At 52.0% G+C, this 13697-nt stretch overlaps 7 protein-coding genes across 7 annotated transcripts; 3 read left to right on the forward strand and 4 right to left on the reverse strand.

Annotated features, from left to right (window-relative positions):
- The first annotated feature begins 3 nt into the window (after positions 1 to 3).
- BO97DRAFT_150126 (putative zinc metallopeptidase) lies at positions 4 to 1871 on the forward strand. The gene has a single exon (XM_025690164.1). It carries the CDS (start codon positions 371 to 373, stop codon positions 1727 to 1729), a length of 1359 nt encoding a protein of 452 aa, XP_025549071.1. The 5' UTR covers positions 4 to 370; the 3' UTR covers positions 1730 to 1871.
- Positions 1872 to 2013: 142 nt separating this feature from the next.
- Positions 2014 to 4566, reverse strand: BO97DRAFT_436425 (putative PHD finger domain protein; the record flags this gene model as incomplete). Its single annotated transcript, XM_025697787.1, has 3 exons — positions 2014 to 3255; positions 3289 to 3354; positions 4072 to 4566. The coding sequence occupies 3 exons, from the start codon at positions 4564 to 4566 to the stop codon at positions 2014 to 2016; spliced, it is 1803 nt and encodes a 600-aa protein (XP_025549072.1).
- Positions 4567 to 4823: 257 nt separating this feature from the next.
- On the reverse strand, positions 4824 to 6716 carry BO97DRAFT_407243 (CaiB/BaiF CoA transferase family protein). Its single transcript, XM_025695600.1, has 6 exons — positions 6466 to 6716; positions 6383 to 6414; positions 6196 to 6316; positions 5635 to 6139; positions 5284 to 5577; positions 4824 to 5220 (listed from the first exon to the last, which is right to left on the reverse strand). The coding sequence occupies exons 1-6, from the start codon at positions 6652 to 6654 to the stop codon at positions 5009 to 5011; spliced, it is 1353 nt and encodes a 450-aa protein (XP_025549073.1). The 5' UTR covers positions 6655 to 6716; the 3' UTR covers positions 4824 to 5008.
- Positions 6717 to 6865: 149 nt separating this feature from the next.
- BO97DRAFT_373533 (riboflavin synthase) lies at positions 6866 to 7870 on the forward strand. The gene is made up of 3 exons (XM_025692911.1): positions 6866 to 6943; positions 7016 to 7138; positions 7312 to 7870. The coding sequence occupies exons 1-3, from the start codon at positions 6913 to 6915 to the stop codon at positions 7857 to 7859; spliced, it is 702 nt and encodes a 233-aa protein (XP_025549074.1). The 5' UTR covers positions 6866 to 6912; the 3' UTR covers positions 7860 to 7870.
- Positions 7871 to 8005: 135 nt separating this feature from the next.
- Positions 8006 to 9907, reverse strand: BO97DRAFT_395132 (Brix domain-containing protein). The gene is made up of 2 exons (XM_025694013.1): positions 9640 to 9907; positions 8006 to 9569 (listed from the first exon to the last, which is right to left on the reverse strand). The coding sequence occupies exons 1-2, from the start codon at positions 9841 to 9843 to the stop codon at positions 8394 to 8396; spliced, it is 1380 nt and encodes a 459-aa protein (XP_025549075.1). The 5' UTR covers positions 9844 to 9907; the 3' UTR covers positions 8006 to 8393.
- Positions 9908 to 10056: 149 nt separating this feature from the next.
- rrp3 (RNA-dependent ATPase RRP3) lies at positions 10057 to 11775 on the forward strand. The gene is made up of 2 exons (XM_025700704.1): positions 10057 to 11174; positions 11262 to 11775. The coding sequence occupies exons 1-2, from the start codon at positions 10082 to 10084 to the stop codon at positions 11567 to 11569; spliced, it is 1401 nt and encodes a 466-aa protein (XP_025549076.1). The 5' UTR covers positions 10057 to 10081; the 3' UTR covers positions 11570 to 11775.
- A 181-nt stretch (positions 11776 to 11956) lies between these two features.
- BO97DRAFT_395137 (proteasome regulatory particle base subunit RPT5) lies at positions 11957 to 13697 on the reverse strand. The gene is made up of 3 exons (XM_025694014.1): positions 13250 to 13697; positions 12724 to 13139; positions 11957 to 12665 (listed from the first exon to the last, which is right to left on the reverse strand). The coding sequence occupies exons 1-3, from the start codon at positions 13567 to 13569 to the stop codon at positions 12007 to 12009; spliced, it is 1395 nt and encodes a 464-aa protein (XP_025549077.1). The 5' UTR covers positions 13570 to 13697; the 3' UTR covers positions 11957 to 12006.

The following is a 13697-nucleotide window of genomic DNA, read 5'->3' on the forward strand; positions in this document are numbered from 1 at the left end:
ACCTCTGAACGTGGTTGTGTGAAGTCAATGGCAAGTGAGAGAGAAAAGCAATTAGCTCGGAGAATGACAATTGGAGAAGCGCTGCTGCGATCGGGAAGTCAACGGAGGACCATGAGTGGGCAGGTGGGGCTGTATTTGGTCCATCGATTATTTGACATCAGGACGATCTGGGGCAAGATCTTATCTACAAGATATCTAAGACCGCGCCGGACCGTTGGCTTGTCTCAGGGTGTTTCTTTATATCACTGAGGAATTCTATACACAGCCAACTAATTTGCATCTCGCTGTGACAATCACAGACGGTAGATCAACATCCAACCCGAGTCAGCACCTACTCACAATATACTTCTACTGTCGCCCAGCATACACCATGCCACCACCGAATCTAGCGCCACCGACGTCGGTCATCGGGAATGTGCGTCTACCAGACTCAGACTCGGACTCAACTTCGGACATCTGCATCAACGATCAAGGCATCATCGAGTCCATCATCCCTCACGAGGGCAAGTCCGGTACCGCTGCTCCTAGCGCGCCTCTCGCCCTCCCAGCATTGACGCACCCACACATCCACCTCGACAAGGCGTACATCCATAGCGCACGCGAATATGCACATCTTCTCCCCTCGACTGGCTCATTTGCCGAAGCCTTATCTTTTACCACGCAAGCCAAACGCCTATTCACTTATGCGGACCTCCTGAAACGCGGCGAATGGCTACTTGCAGGGTCCGTCACCGCTGGGGTCACGGCGATGAGGGCGTTCGTGGAGGTGGACCAGACGGTCGGGTTCACTTGCCTAGACGCCGGGATCAGTCTCAAGGATACATGGAAGGACGCCTGCACGGTGCAGCTAGTGAGCTTCGCACAGGATCCCATATTTTCGGACGAGCATGGCGAGGAGAACCTCCAGCTGATGGAGGAGGCGATCCGACGGCCACAGGTAGATGTGATCGGTACGACGCCATACGTGGAATCGAGCGTCGAAGCAGCAAAGCGGAATATTGAATGGGCTGTTGAGCGCGCTTTGCAACATGATAGGCATGTGGACTTTCACCTGGATTACAACCTCGACCCTGCAAAAGAGGCCCTGGTCTGGTTTGTCCTGCGGACACTCAAGGAAAAGGGTTGGACGACCCGATGCACAAGCAAACGGGTCATACTAGGCCATTGCACGCGGCTCACCCTTTTCAACGATCGCGATTGGAGAAGGCTTGCGAAGGAAATCAAGGACAATGACCTTCCGGTCAGCTTCGTTGGGCTGCCGACAAGTGATCTCTATATGGCTTCTCCTTCTCCTTCCGGAGACAGTGCAGGTCGGCCGCGAGGGACGTTGCCGGTAGTGGAGATGATCAACAAGCATGAGTTAGACGCCGTGATGGGAATTAACAACGTTGGCAACGCGTTCACACCCTGGGGCTCAGAGGACCCGCTGTCGTTGGCTTGCCTAGGAGTGGGCATTTACCAGGCTGGAACCCGGGCAAATGCTGAACTTCTATACGAATGTGTTTCGACACGGGCTCGTGCAGCAATCGGGCTTTCGCCACAGAATACCGGTCTTTCTTTGAAACCTGAAAGCCGCGCGGACTTCATAATGTTCCACGAAGTCGATGAAACATGTTGTGGCGCGGCAAGGCCCCGGCATGGCGTCGCAGGCATTGTTTGGGATCCACCGTCGAAGGTGAGCAGGCGCGTCATAACTGGTGGACAGCGGATTATTTCCCCGCCTTCTTAGTACACCCGCAAAATGCATTGTGTGGCACAATATAGACCTCGCAAGGGATGATATACCTCCCCAGAGTAGAAGCAATAAGAAATCTCCGGGTGTGAGCGAGAACAAGCACCAACGGAATATTAATAATCAAAAGCTTGGGTGTTTTGAGTGAAATCCACCCTACTCCCCAAGTTTCATTCCCAACGTAGGAGCGATTCTAGAATATCTAACGGATCATGTTGATCGTACACTCATGAGGTCGAATGATGGAAAGCTAACGATAGCTCTACAGATAGAGCCCACTTTCACGAACCCCAAACCGGCACGCTCTGTTTCATCTGAGCCCGGACTTGAGCAGGCCCATGCAATGAGTAGCTAAATGTCGGACAAGCAGGGTCCTCGCTGAGGATGTCCATGTCATCCAAACCGACTGGCAGCCGGAAGCCGTTTCCTGCGCGAGGATACAGACGATGTTCTTGAAACTCATACTCTGATTCTTCATCGGAAAGCTCCTCATATCTTGTTCGAGACAACGGCACCGTTGAATCACCCGCCGCAACTACCGTTGATGACCTTGTTGATTCTTCCATGGAACTGGCTGTATGCGTCAAGCCGTTTGTCTCTCCGATAGGCACTTGAACAGAAGTAGAAGCATCTGTCACAGCTGAACAACCAGGACGGAACGAAAATCTTGAAGAGCGATATTCCTTCAAGTTCGCGGGGAACATTGGCAGGGTGGGGTTGCTCCCCGATATGCTCACGAGAAGCTCAACAAGGGTTGCGTGCGACAAGCCTGACAGAAACCCCCGCCGCTCTTCGGCCGAGTAGCCCTCCGCACTCACTTCGGCTCGGGGTACTATCAAGGAGGATGCCGGAATTGAGACTGGGTGTGCTCTCGCAAGTGTCGGATTACTCCTGACGACCGTTGGCTGAACAATGGTAATCGGCACAGGCTTGCATTCACCGCAAACCCATTCCTTCTCCTTGACTGTAACGACCTCTAAGCCGATGGGAGGGTCATGGCATAATTGATGCCAGGCCCCATTGCATTCATCGCAGAACACAATCGCATTGCTCAATGGGCTATGCCCCCTCTGGCAGCGGGTACATGTGACGTACACATCCTTCGCTTTGCGTTGAACGCGCTTACGTTTCCGAGTCGCTTCAGTAGAGCCACGCGTGTTGTCCGACGTCTCCAGGCAGTTACTGGTCTCTTTGACAACAGCCGGCACCGAAGGTGGAGGCACATATAAAGAAGGTCGGTTGACCTGTCGGCCAGACTTGGTCTGAGTGGCCGTCGGCGCGATGTCAGACTCGTCGCTGCTAGAATCACCGGCCCGAATGACACTCTCATCGTCACTGTCCCTATTGCGACGGCGTCTCTTGTTCTTGGCCCCATTCGTGGTACTGTTTCTCTTACGGCAGCCGTTTGTCGTAGGCCTTTTAGACTTAAATGCTGAGCTTGCTGTAAGTGGAGAATTAGTCGCGGAACTAGTAGCCTCAGGCTGTGTTGGTCGTAAAGACACCAACGCCGGCGGTAGTGCTGCCTGTAGCGCTAATGCAGAGCGATTCGATGTTACTTTAGGCGATTCAGGTATTGGGGGCGCTGCAGGCAAAGGCCTAGCCGTTGATGGAGTAGTCTGAGGCTGTGATGGTGCTAAAGGCACCAACGCGGGCAATGACGCTGGTTGTGGTGCTACTATAAAGCCATTAGAGCCATGTGATAATACTTCAGGCGGGGCAATTGTAGGGACTGCTGTAGGCGGAGGTGTAGCTGTCGACACAATAGTCTGAGGCCGTGATAGTGGTGCCGGTTGTGGCACCGATGCAGAGCCATCTGATGACTTTTCAGGTGAATCAGCTGCAGGCTCTGCTGTAGGTGGAGGTGTAGCTGTCAAGACGGTAGTCTGAGGCTGTGATGCTGGTGCTGGCTGTGACGCCAATAAAAAGCCATCGGATGATTCTTCAGGCAAGTCAGCTATGGGGACTACTGTGGGCGGAGATTTAGCTGTCGAAGCAGTAGTCGGAGGTTGTGATGGTGATAAAGGCACCAATACGGGTAATGGCGCTGACTGTGGCGTTGACTGTATGACTGCCTGTGGCGTTGACTGTATGACTGCCTGTGGCGCTATTGCAGAGCCAGTTGATAATATTTCAGGCGAGTCAGCTGTAGGCACTCCTGTAGGTAGAGGTTTAGCTGGCCAAACAGTAGCGTGAGGCTGTGTTAATGGTAAGGGCAACAGCACCGGCGGCGGTGTTGCTTGTGGCACCGATGTAGAGCCATTCAATGATATTTCAGACGAGTCAGCTGTCGGAACTGTTTTAGAGGGCACTGCTGCTGCTGATTTTGATGCGATATTAACCAGGCTCTCAGTAGAATTTGAAGGAGTTTCTCGGGTAACGGTAGAAGTAGCAGTACTTGGAGAAACCGCAGGTGGCACCACATTGCTCGAATATGTGAACGGCGCCGTAGGCAATTCGATAATAGTTGAAGAGGCTCTCATAGCGCCTCTCTGGTGACTGTTCGGATTGCTTCCAACTCGATTTGCAGCCAGAGGATTCCAACGGATAAACTTATTATCATATCTTTGCTGTGTTCCTTTCAGGTTCCCAGTGACTCGAGCGAGTAACTCGGTTGTGGCCGCTGAGAGCCGCGGTATATCCACCTTCCTCGACGGGGTATTCGACGATCGGGTCGTATTCGACGAGGATGGGACTGATGGTGAGCCAATGTTGTGTGGGAGCGAGGAAGCTGATGAATGCGAACCCGAAGTGATGGTGCGCAGAAGTCCGTGGGTGGGTGGCGCTGCTTCTATAGACGCCAGGGAGGCAGAACCTCCTCCATTTTGCTGTGACATATCCCCCCGAATCTGTCCTGCTAAGCACACTCACGCTGCAACGGCAATGGGCACATCAATGACACTGATATTGAACCAACACTGCCACGGGTGAGACAGGAGATGACCATCATGAACGGATCCAGATTTATATACCATCACGTGATCGATAGGAATTCATCCCCGCGCCCTTGGAAGGAACTGACTGCATTCGTTGACAATCCATACGCGATGATGCAGTTCTTGCCATATGTCCGACAACCAGACTGAGAAACGGACTCTGGTATCCTTTGATTTAATTGTTTCCAAGCTTTGATATGCTATATCTCAGTGCGGCTCAGCCGACAGCTGCACAAAACTTAACCATGTATTCGGCAGAGACATGATCCTCCTTACGGACCACACATCAACTCAAGCGTAACCCACGACATCCCAACGGGACTATATCTTAAAACAATGACTTCTATGCCACTACACCTTCCTTCTTCAACACAGCTATTTCCTCCTTACCATACTCGAGTACTTCTGCCAGGATCTCATCGGTGTGCTGTCCTAGGGTCGGGGGTGGCGTTCGAACACCAGGGGTTGCATGGGAATATTTGATCGGTGTGTTCACCAGCTTGATCGGACCGCAGGCCGGATGATCGACCTCGGTGACCATGCCGCGTGCTTGGACTATGCTCTGATGTTAGGGCCATCTTACATGGAGAATGAGCGGTCGGGAGCAAACGGTCTTACCATGTGCATGATTTAGTGTTCCTTGAATGTCGTTGACCGCGGCATACGGCATCCCGCTCCCTTCTAATATCTCCAGCCATTCCTGCGTCGTCTTTTGCCTTACCCTTTCCTCGATCAGTCCATCAATTTCATCCCGATGCTTCACTCGGTCGCTATTAGTGACAAACCGAGGATCGGTCTTCCACTCGGGATAACCCAGTCGATCACATAACACACCGAACAGTCTGTCGTTCCCGCCGCCGAAGAGGATATCGCCATCACGGGTTTTGTAACTTCGGTAAGGCACAATAGATGCTTGAGAATGGATCAGTAAACAACAAAAGATAGATAGCACCGGCCTCAGATACTCACGGTGTGCCGTTCCCCACCGTCCTGAATCCTTTTTCCCACTGATCAAAGCCGAGCTAGCGATGTTCGCCAGAGTCGCGACCTGACAGTCGCTCAAGCATGCATCAATATGCTGCCCCTTCCCCGTTCGCGCTCGCGCGAGCAATGCCGCCATGATAGCATTAGACGTGTAAAGACCAGTGGTTAGGTCCGTCACAGCGACACCAACCTTGACCGGCTCCCCCTCCCTGCTACCAGTGATATGCATCAGACCCATTTCCGCCTCAACCATGACGTCGTATCCGGCGCGGTTGCTGTATGGCCCCGTTTGGCCATAGCCTGTGATACTGGCGTAGATGAGCTTGGGATTAATGGCTTTGAGAGTTTCATAATCCATGCTGTATTTCTTGAGGCTACCAGGCAGATAGTTCTCCACCAGCACGTCGCATTCTTTTGCAAGCCGATGTAGAATCTCAACTCCGGACTTATGAGCAAAGGATAAGCCAATAGACTTCTTGTTACGGTTGACCTGAATACCGATGTTAACAGTTCGACTCAGTATATCCTTCTAAGGGTATAACGCACTCCCAGGTAGTAAGCGCTCTCACCGGGCCCTTCTGACCCATCAGTGTACGTAGCGTATGGCGGTCCCCAAGCACGAGTGTCATCGCCACGCGTGGGGTGTTCTACTTTGATGACATCTGCCCTGTACGGGGCGAACTAGTATTAGATTTGCATGCTGCAAGGTCCATAAAGTGCAGCGGCAACGTACCCTAGATCTCCAAGGATCTGTGTACAGTATGGCTGCATGCACTGTCAACAACGGCTCGTGGCAGGTCAATGCAGATTACTCACACCAGCCAAGACTCTTGTCATATCAAGAACTCTGATGCCTTTCAGAGGAAGTGTATCATCGGGAAGCGCAGTGGAGTATTGACGCCATGATCTGTTGCTCTTAGAGAGATAAAGGTATGTATGGCTGAGCGGCCGGCACGCAATGAAAGCCCGCGGCAATTTTGAGGAGACTGCAAAACTCATAGTCATATAACAGAATAAAATAATTATGTCCGGTGTGTAATCATCAAAATCAACAAAGCAAAAGCAGTCGGACGTCTCTATTATATGTCAAGGATCCGACGCAAGGAAACCGAACGAGTAACAGCCATCGGCAGCCATCACCGAGCGGCGGCGGCATCGGCCCAAGCCGAGGTCAACCGCTTGCCGCTCGACTTCTCTGATCTTCAACCCGCTCGATCTGCCGGCTTCGATCTCATAATTCCGCGTACTCCTGCATATTTCACCATGTTCACCGGACTTGTTGAAAAGATTGGGAGTAAGTCGTCTTGAAATGGTCCCGCGATCTTTAATTCGTTTTGTACTGACGATGCTCTACTTACTTTCCCAGCGGTCTCGTCCCTCGAATCCCTCGATACCACATCAAGCGGGGGCGGGGGTACCTCGCTGACGATTACCGACTGTGAGGAGATTCTCGTCGATGCGCACCTTGGCGATAGCATAGCTGTCAATGGTATGCACCTCCCTATAGAATTGCATTCCTGTTATTTTGTGTTCTCCGTCACCTCTCGCTTCAATGTCGCATTTTCCCCTTCAACCACCCTACCTCATCCCCGGACTCCTGTTGATTTATCAGCAAACCGGAAAACAATTGACTCACTACCAAAACCTTTGGGGAACAAACAGGAACATGCCTCACGGTAACGGCCTTTGACAAGACCTGGTTCAAGGTCGGCGTCGCCCCGGAGACCCTGCGCCGCACGAACCTGGGCTCTCTGCAGACGGGTTCCAAGGTGAATCTGGAGCGCGCCGTGCTGGGCGAGACCCGGATGGGCGGCCACTTCGTCCAGGGCCACGTCGATACCATCGCAAAGGTTCTCTCCGTCACTCAGGACAGTAATGCCCTCGTGTTCCGATTCCAGCCGCGCGACTTGGGCGTCATGCGCTATATTGTCGAGAAGGGCTACGTGACGCTGGACGGCGCCAGCTTGACGGTCACCAAGGTGGTCGACGGGGAGGAGGGGTACTTCGAGGTCATGCTTATCGCGTACACTCAGGAGAAGATTGTGACCGCGTCGAAGAAGCCCGGGGACTATGTCAACGTGGAGATTGATATTGTGGGTAAGTATGTTGAGAAGAGTGTACAGGCTTACTTTGCTGGTTCTGCGAGCGGCGATTTCAATATTCTGGAGAAGATGGTGTCTCGCATTGTGGATGAGAAGCTGAAGCGGTGATTTGTTGATGCAAAAAAAAAAAAAAAAAAAAGCTAGAATAATATCCGATAATGTTTATGAGGTTACGTAGTTCCATGATAGGCAATATGACAATTCTTACTCGTCCATGGCTCTTGCTGCATGTGCAACCAGAAATCGTGGGTATAATTTGAAACTCCTAACGAATCATAGGATACATAACTTTTCCTTCAATCAAATAGCTATAATGCCTCCCGAGGCACGATTCTGGGTCCGGTCCTCTCACCCGCCTGTCCCTGTTTCAGTCGCATCGGCCACATATAGTCCACGCCGCATGGTCGAGTGACACCTCTTGAGCACCATACTGGGAACGCGGCCACAAGCACATTGAACTTAGCGCGATACGCTGAGTTGCCTGCATGGAATCATGCACGCGTCGCATTTGTGGGTTAGGAGGTGGCCACAGTGGTCATGGTAAGGGCTTGAAGGTAATTGAAGAGCGCAGGGAGCACGATGCGGCAGCCTATGTTCTTGACGGCTTAACTTGAAGAGCATCATATGAATGGCGTTGGTGATTTACTCATCATCCATAGACTCGTCGCCTTCCTCCTCTTCCTCCTCTTCCTCTTCCTCTTCGTCATCCTCATCCTGCACCACGTTCTCGTCATCCTCGTCAAAATCGTCGCTGAGCCATTCGTCATCGCTCATTTCGATATCCTCGTCATCATCGTCTTCAACCTCCTTTCCATTTGCCTTGGCTTTAGCCTTCTCTGCCTTCTTCTTCTCGATATTCTCCCTCTGCTGCTTCTTCCTCTCTTCCTTCTCCTTCTTCTTCTTATCCCAGCTCTTGTCCAGGTTCTTGACCTCCTTCTCAGACTTCGAAATGAAGTCGTGCCACATCACTCTGCCCTCGCACAGACCCTCCTCAACCTTCTGCAACCGGAGTTTCATGCGCGGGCCCAGCTCAACCAGCTTGACCGCCCGCTTCTCAACCTCGGGACCATTGCTTAGCTTTTTCTGGGCCTTCTCCTTGTCGCCGGACTTCATGCGCTGTAGCTCGCGTTTCGAAAGAACTTTCCGAGTGGTGCTCTCCGCAACTTCGACCTCTGCATCCGTGTCCATTTCTGTTTCACTAGCAGAAGTGTAACCTGCAGCCGAAGGGTCGAGCAAGTAGTCTGCAGCATCCTCTAGCTTTCCCAAGTTGGGCACAGCGGTCTTCTTCTTCTCCTTGTTCCGGATTTCCTTGGGATCGAGCCGACGGATACGCTTCGAAATACCGGTCTTCTTCGTAGTGATGGCATAGTGTCTAAGGTTGAGGACGTAGGAATCTTCCTCTTCGCCTTCGGCGGCGAGTTCACGGTTCAACAGCATGACACGGCGGATGGAGGTGAGCGGGGTCGCTTGAGGGTTGATCGGAGGGAAGAGAGATTGGAAGATAGTCGTGGTCAGGCTCTCAAGACGCTTTGGCACTTTGGAGTTCTCGTCTGCATTGGGGGAATTGAAGTTGTTCATCACAAGCAGCGGGGGCGTCTTGTGGTCCTGACCACCACCGCGCGGGCGCTTCAACGATTTCTCGACGTCTCTGCATAGAGAGTAGTTCTCCACCTTGAAATGCAGGGTCGGGCCTCGGGGAGTGAGCGCCAATCGCAAGTTTGTGTTGCCAGTGGAGGATTTTGAGAAAAGGAGAAGATGGGTCACGCCCAGAGGACCAGTCATTGTCGTGAAATCCCGAAGTCTGTTTGATTTTGTTTCCTGGGCAGCGAAAAAGTCAACATTACACAGTCCTTGCTTGAACGCCCAGAAGTCTCTCGGTATATCATACCTTCAACCGCACAGCCGTGTCGGGCTCGAGCATCGTCCGAACATCTTTGACCAGCTGACTGACGCTGGAACCGACCCGTGTAGCGCCAACTCGAATGACCATCGACTTGGGAGTTTTGCTCATAGATGAGGCACCGCCTTTGGCAGCAGCCGTGGCATTTTGCGCACGAACATGAGTGCGCTTCTTGGTACGTGCCTTGGCCATATTGAAAAGCTCTGAATCAAAATTTGAGGGGAGATGATCACTAAAGATGGACGGACCTTCCCCAATGTCTGGATTAGACGCAGGACTTTTTCTCGACCCGCAGAAAAACTAAGGGCGGAGCAAAGCCGCGGAGGAGCCCGGATCAATGATGTTGCGGCGCCCAAAAATTATTTTCTTTCCTCGATAAGGCCGATCCAGAACATACTTCGATATCGGAGATATACAGACATCACACATCATGCCAGCAATTAAGAAGCGCAAGGTCGCCCATGAGACACCCGAAGCTCACAGCGATGCTGAGTCCACCAGCTCGAAACAATCTGCTCCGGAGCAAGTGGATGAAGTCGCCGAGAAGAAGCCGGTCACGACCTTCAAGGAACTCGGACTAATCGATCAATTATGTGAGGCCTGTGAGACGATGGGATACAAAGCACCAACGCCGATTCAACGGGAGGCTATCCCACTCGCTTTGCAAAACAGAGATATCATCGGTTTAGCACAGACTGGTTCTGGTAAAACTGCGGCATTTGCATTGCCCATCCTTCAGGCACTCATGGAGAAGCCTCAACCCTTCTTCGGCCTTGTGCTGGCTCCTACTCGCGAGCTGGCTTATCAGATCACGCAGGCTTTCGAAGCCTTGGGATCTGTGATCGGTCTGAGAGCCGTGACTATAGTGGGTGGAATGGATATGCTCAGTCAAAGTATCGCCATCGCAAAACGGCCGCACATCCTGGTCTGCACGCCAGGCCGACTTCTGGATCACCTCGAAAACACGAAGGGATTCTCTCTCCGCTCGCTGAAATACTTGGTTATGGATGAAGCCGATCGTCTGCTGGACATGGACTTCGGCCCACTCCTAGAGAAGATCCTCAAAGTCCTCCCACGGGAGCGCAGAACATTCCTCTTCTCCGCGACGATGAGCTCGAAGGTCGAATCCCTCCAGCGAGCCTCCCTCTCCAACCCTCTGCGTGTCTCCGTGCAAAGCGAAAATTCCAAGTACTCGACCGTCTCCACCCTCATCCAGTCCTACCTCTTCATTCCCCAGAAACACAAGGACCTGTATCTCGTCTACCTGTTGAATGAGTTCGCCGGCCAATCAACAATCATCTTCATGCGCACTGTTCACGAGACCCAGCGTATCGCCTTCCTGCTCCGCGCGCTTGGATTCGGCGCTATCCCACTGCACGGCCAACTCTCCCAATCGGCGCGCCTGGGTGCGCTTGGCAAGTTCCGCTCCAAGAGTCGCAATATCCTCGTCGCCACGGACGTTGCGGCTCGTGGTCTGGACATTCCCAGTGTCGATGCTGTCATTAACTATGATTTACCTACCGGTATGATTCTTATCTTGTTCCCCTCCCGCATATACTACGAAAAGAAGACCTGGGGCACATGAACTGACACCCTATCCTCAAAATTAGACTCCGCCAGCTACGTCCACCGAGTTGGTCGAACCGCGCGTGCCGGAAAATCCGGCAAGTCCGTCTCATTCATCAGCCAATACGACATCGAGCTGTGGATGCGAATCGAGAACGCCCTCCAGAAAAAATTGCCCGAGTATGACTGTCCGAAGGACGAGGTGATGATGTTGTCAGATAATGTTTCCGAGGCGCAAAGACAGGCGATCATGCAGATGAAAGACTACGACGAGAAGAAAGGCAACAAGACCGGGAAGAAGTTTGGAAAAGGGAAGCGGTCTCGGGATGAGATGGATCAGGAGCAGGGCTAGAGTAGAGCATGCATGCTTTCGTCTCTTCTTTGCCCTGCTACTATCGTTCGAGGAGTTATGGGATCTTGTGTTTTGAGGACTCGTGTAGACTCGGAATGCGATATCTGATGGATCTTTTCGTCTACTTCTATTCTTTGTTGATTACTTTCTGAAAATACTTCTCACGCCCGGATTCAATACCCACATGATGATTTTTTTTAGTCGATCGATACTCTATGATTCTATTAGCCGACATATTGGGACCAATGAATAGACCGTCTACTACCTAAGGTTATTTGGCAGGGCTATAATTACGTCCTTTTCCATAGCGATACTATGCTCGCATAGATGCCTTCATGCTTCAATGGACGTAAATTGTTGTCACGCGACGGGTGCCGAGAACAAATTAGAGGAACATCGTGGGATTTATTATCGTGACGCAAAAAGATATGATACTCTTAAACATAGATACCCATGTTGGTGTCCTTTTTCTTCGCCTGTACTTCCGAAATGGCATCAACGTAGTTCTCGTGTCCAACCTTACTCATGCCCTTGCGCAGGGCAATCATACCGGCTTCCACACACACAGCCTTCAACTGCGCACCTCCAAACTCGTCAGTGCTGCGAGCCAGTTCCGCCCAGTTGACGCCGTCATCCACGGCCATCTTGCGGGAGTGAATCTGTAGAATGTTGGCGCGAGCCTCCTCGTTGGGCAAGGGGAACTCGATCTTGCGGTCCAGACGACCGGATCGGAGCAAGGCCGGATCCAGCACATCGATACGATTCGTGGCCGCGAGGACCTTGATCCGATCATCGGAGGCGAAGCCATCGAGCTGGTTAAGAAGCTCCAACATGGTTCGTTGCACTTCACGATCACCAGATTTCTCGGAATCGAAACGTTTGGTACCGACGGCATCCAACTCGTCAATGAAGATGATAGAAGGAGCCTTCTCCTTGGCAAGGGCGAAGCAGTCGCGAACAAGCTTGGCACCGTCACCGATGAACATCTGTACTAGCTGGGGACCGGCGAGCTTCAGGAATGTGGCATTCGTCTCGGCGGCACACGCTCTGGCGAGGAGTGTTTTACCGGTACCGGGGGGTCCGTACATCAGAGCACCTGAAGCGAATTAGTATGGGTTAGGGCCGGTAGACCGGTAATCTATTGTAGCACATACCCTTCGGTGCCTTGATACCGAGCTTCTTGAAGCGATCGGCTTCCTTCATTGGCCAAACGATGGCCTCGACGATTTCCTCGATCTGCTTATCCAAACCACCAATGTCTGTGTACTTCTCCGTCGGCTTCTCATCAACTTCCATGGCCTTGACGCGGTTGTCATATTCGGCCGGTAGCGTATCCAAGACTAGGTATGAGTCCTTGTTGACACCGATCAGATCGCCGGGCTTCAGCTTCTCGTGGTCCACGAGACCGATCAATGGGAGATAGATGGTCTGGCGGGTTGAGGTTTTGATGACAGCAGATTTGCCAACTCGGGTAGCATCGAGATCGATATTAGCTCCTTCCTCAGCGGCTTCAGCTTCGACATCCAAGTCCAGCAGCTCAACGACGTTTCCGACAAGGTAGGGTAGTTGTCTGGATGATTATAAAGTGTGGTCAGTGAGAGTGCCTAGATAGAGTATCGCCATCGCCACTAAGCGGCGCGCACAGAAGGCAACCTGATAACAATGTGAAGTATAACATACCGATTGTTCTCGATCTTCTCTTGGTTGTCTTTAACCTTTTCCCTCATCGTATTCTGTTCGTGTGTCAAGCGCTGGTATTCGCTTTTCATTATCCGCAATTCGTTCTCCAACATTCGCCGCCTCTTGACGATATCTGCTGTGCTAGAGGAAACGATCTCCTCATCGAGCAGTTCATCCTCCTCATCCTTTTTCTTGGCATCAGCATCGTTCATCTCTGCATCTCCGTCGCCTTCGGGCTTTCGGTCGCCGCCATCGCCCTGATCCTTCTTCTTCTCTCTCTGTTCACGCTCAAAGTCATCGAGGTCTTCCAAGGTGGACATGGTGGCAGTATTATGTGGAAGTTACAGAGGATAGAAAATAGGTATATTAATTGCGAGTCTGGGAGCTATATGGAGAAAAGAGGTGGGAGGGGGGGAGAAAAAGAATGAGAGCAGGAAGATGGGAGACT

Source organism: Aspergillus homomorphus, assembly GCF_003184865.1.
Source record: "Aspergillus homomorphus CBS 101889 unplaced genomic scaffold BO97scaffold_33, whole genome shotgun sequence".
NCBI classification, from domain to species: Eukaryota; Fungi; Ascomycota; class Eurotiomycetes; order Eurotiales; family Aspergillaceae; genus Aspergillus; species Aspergillus homomorphus.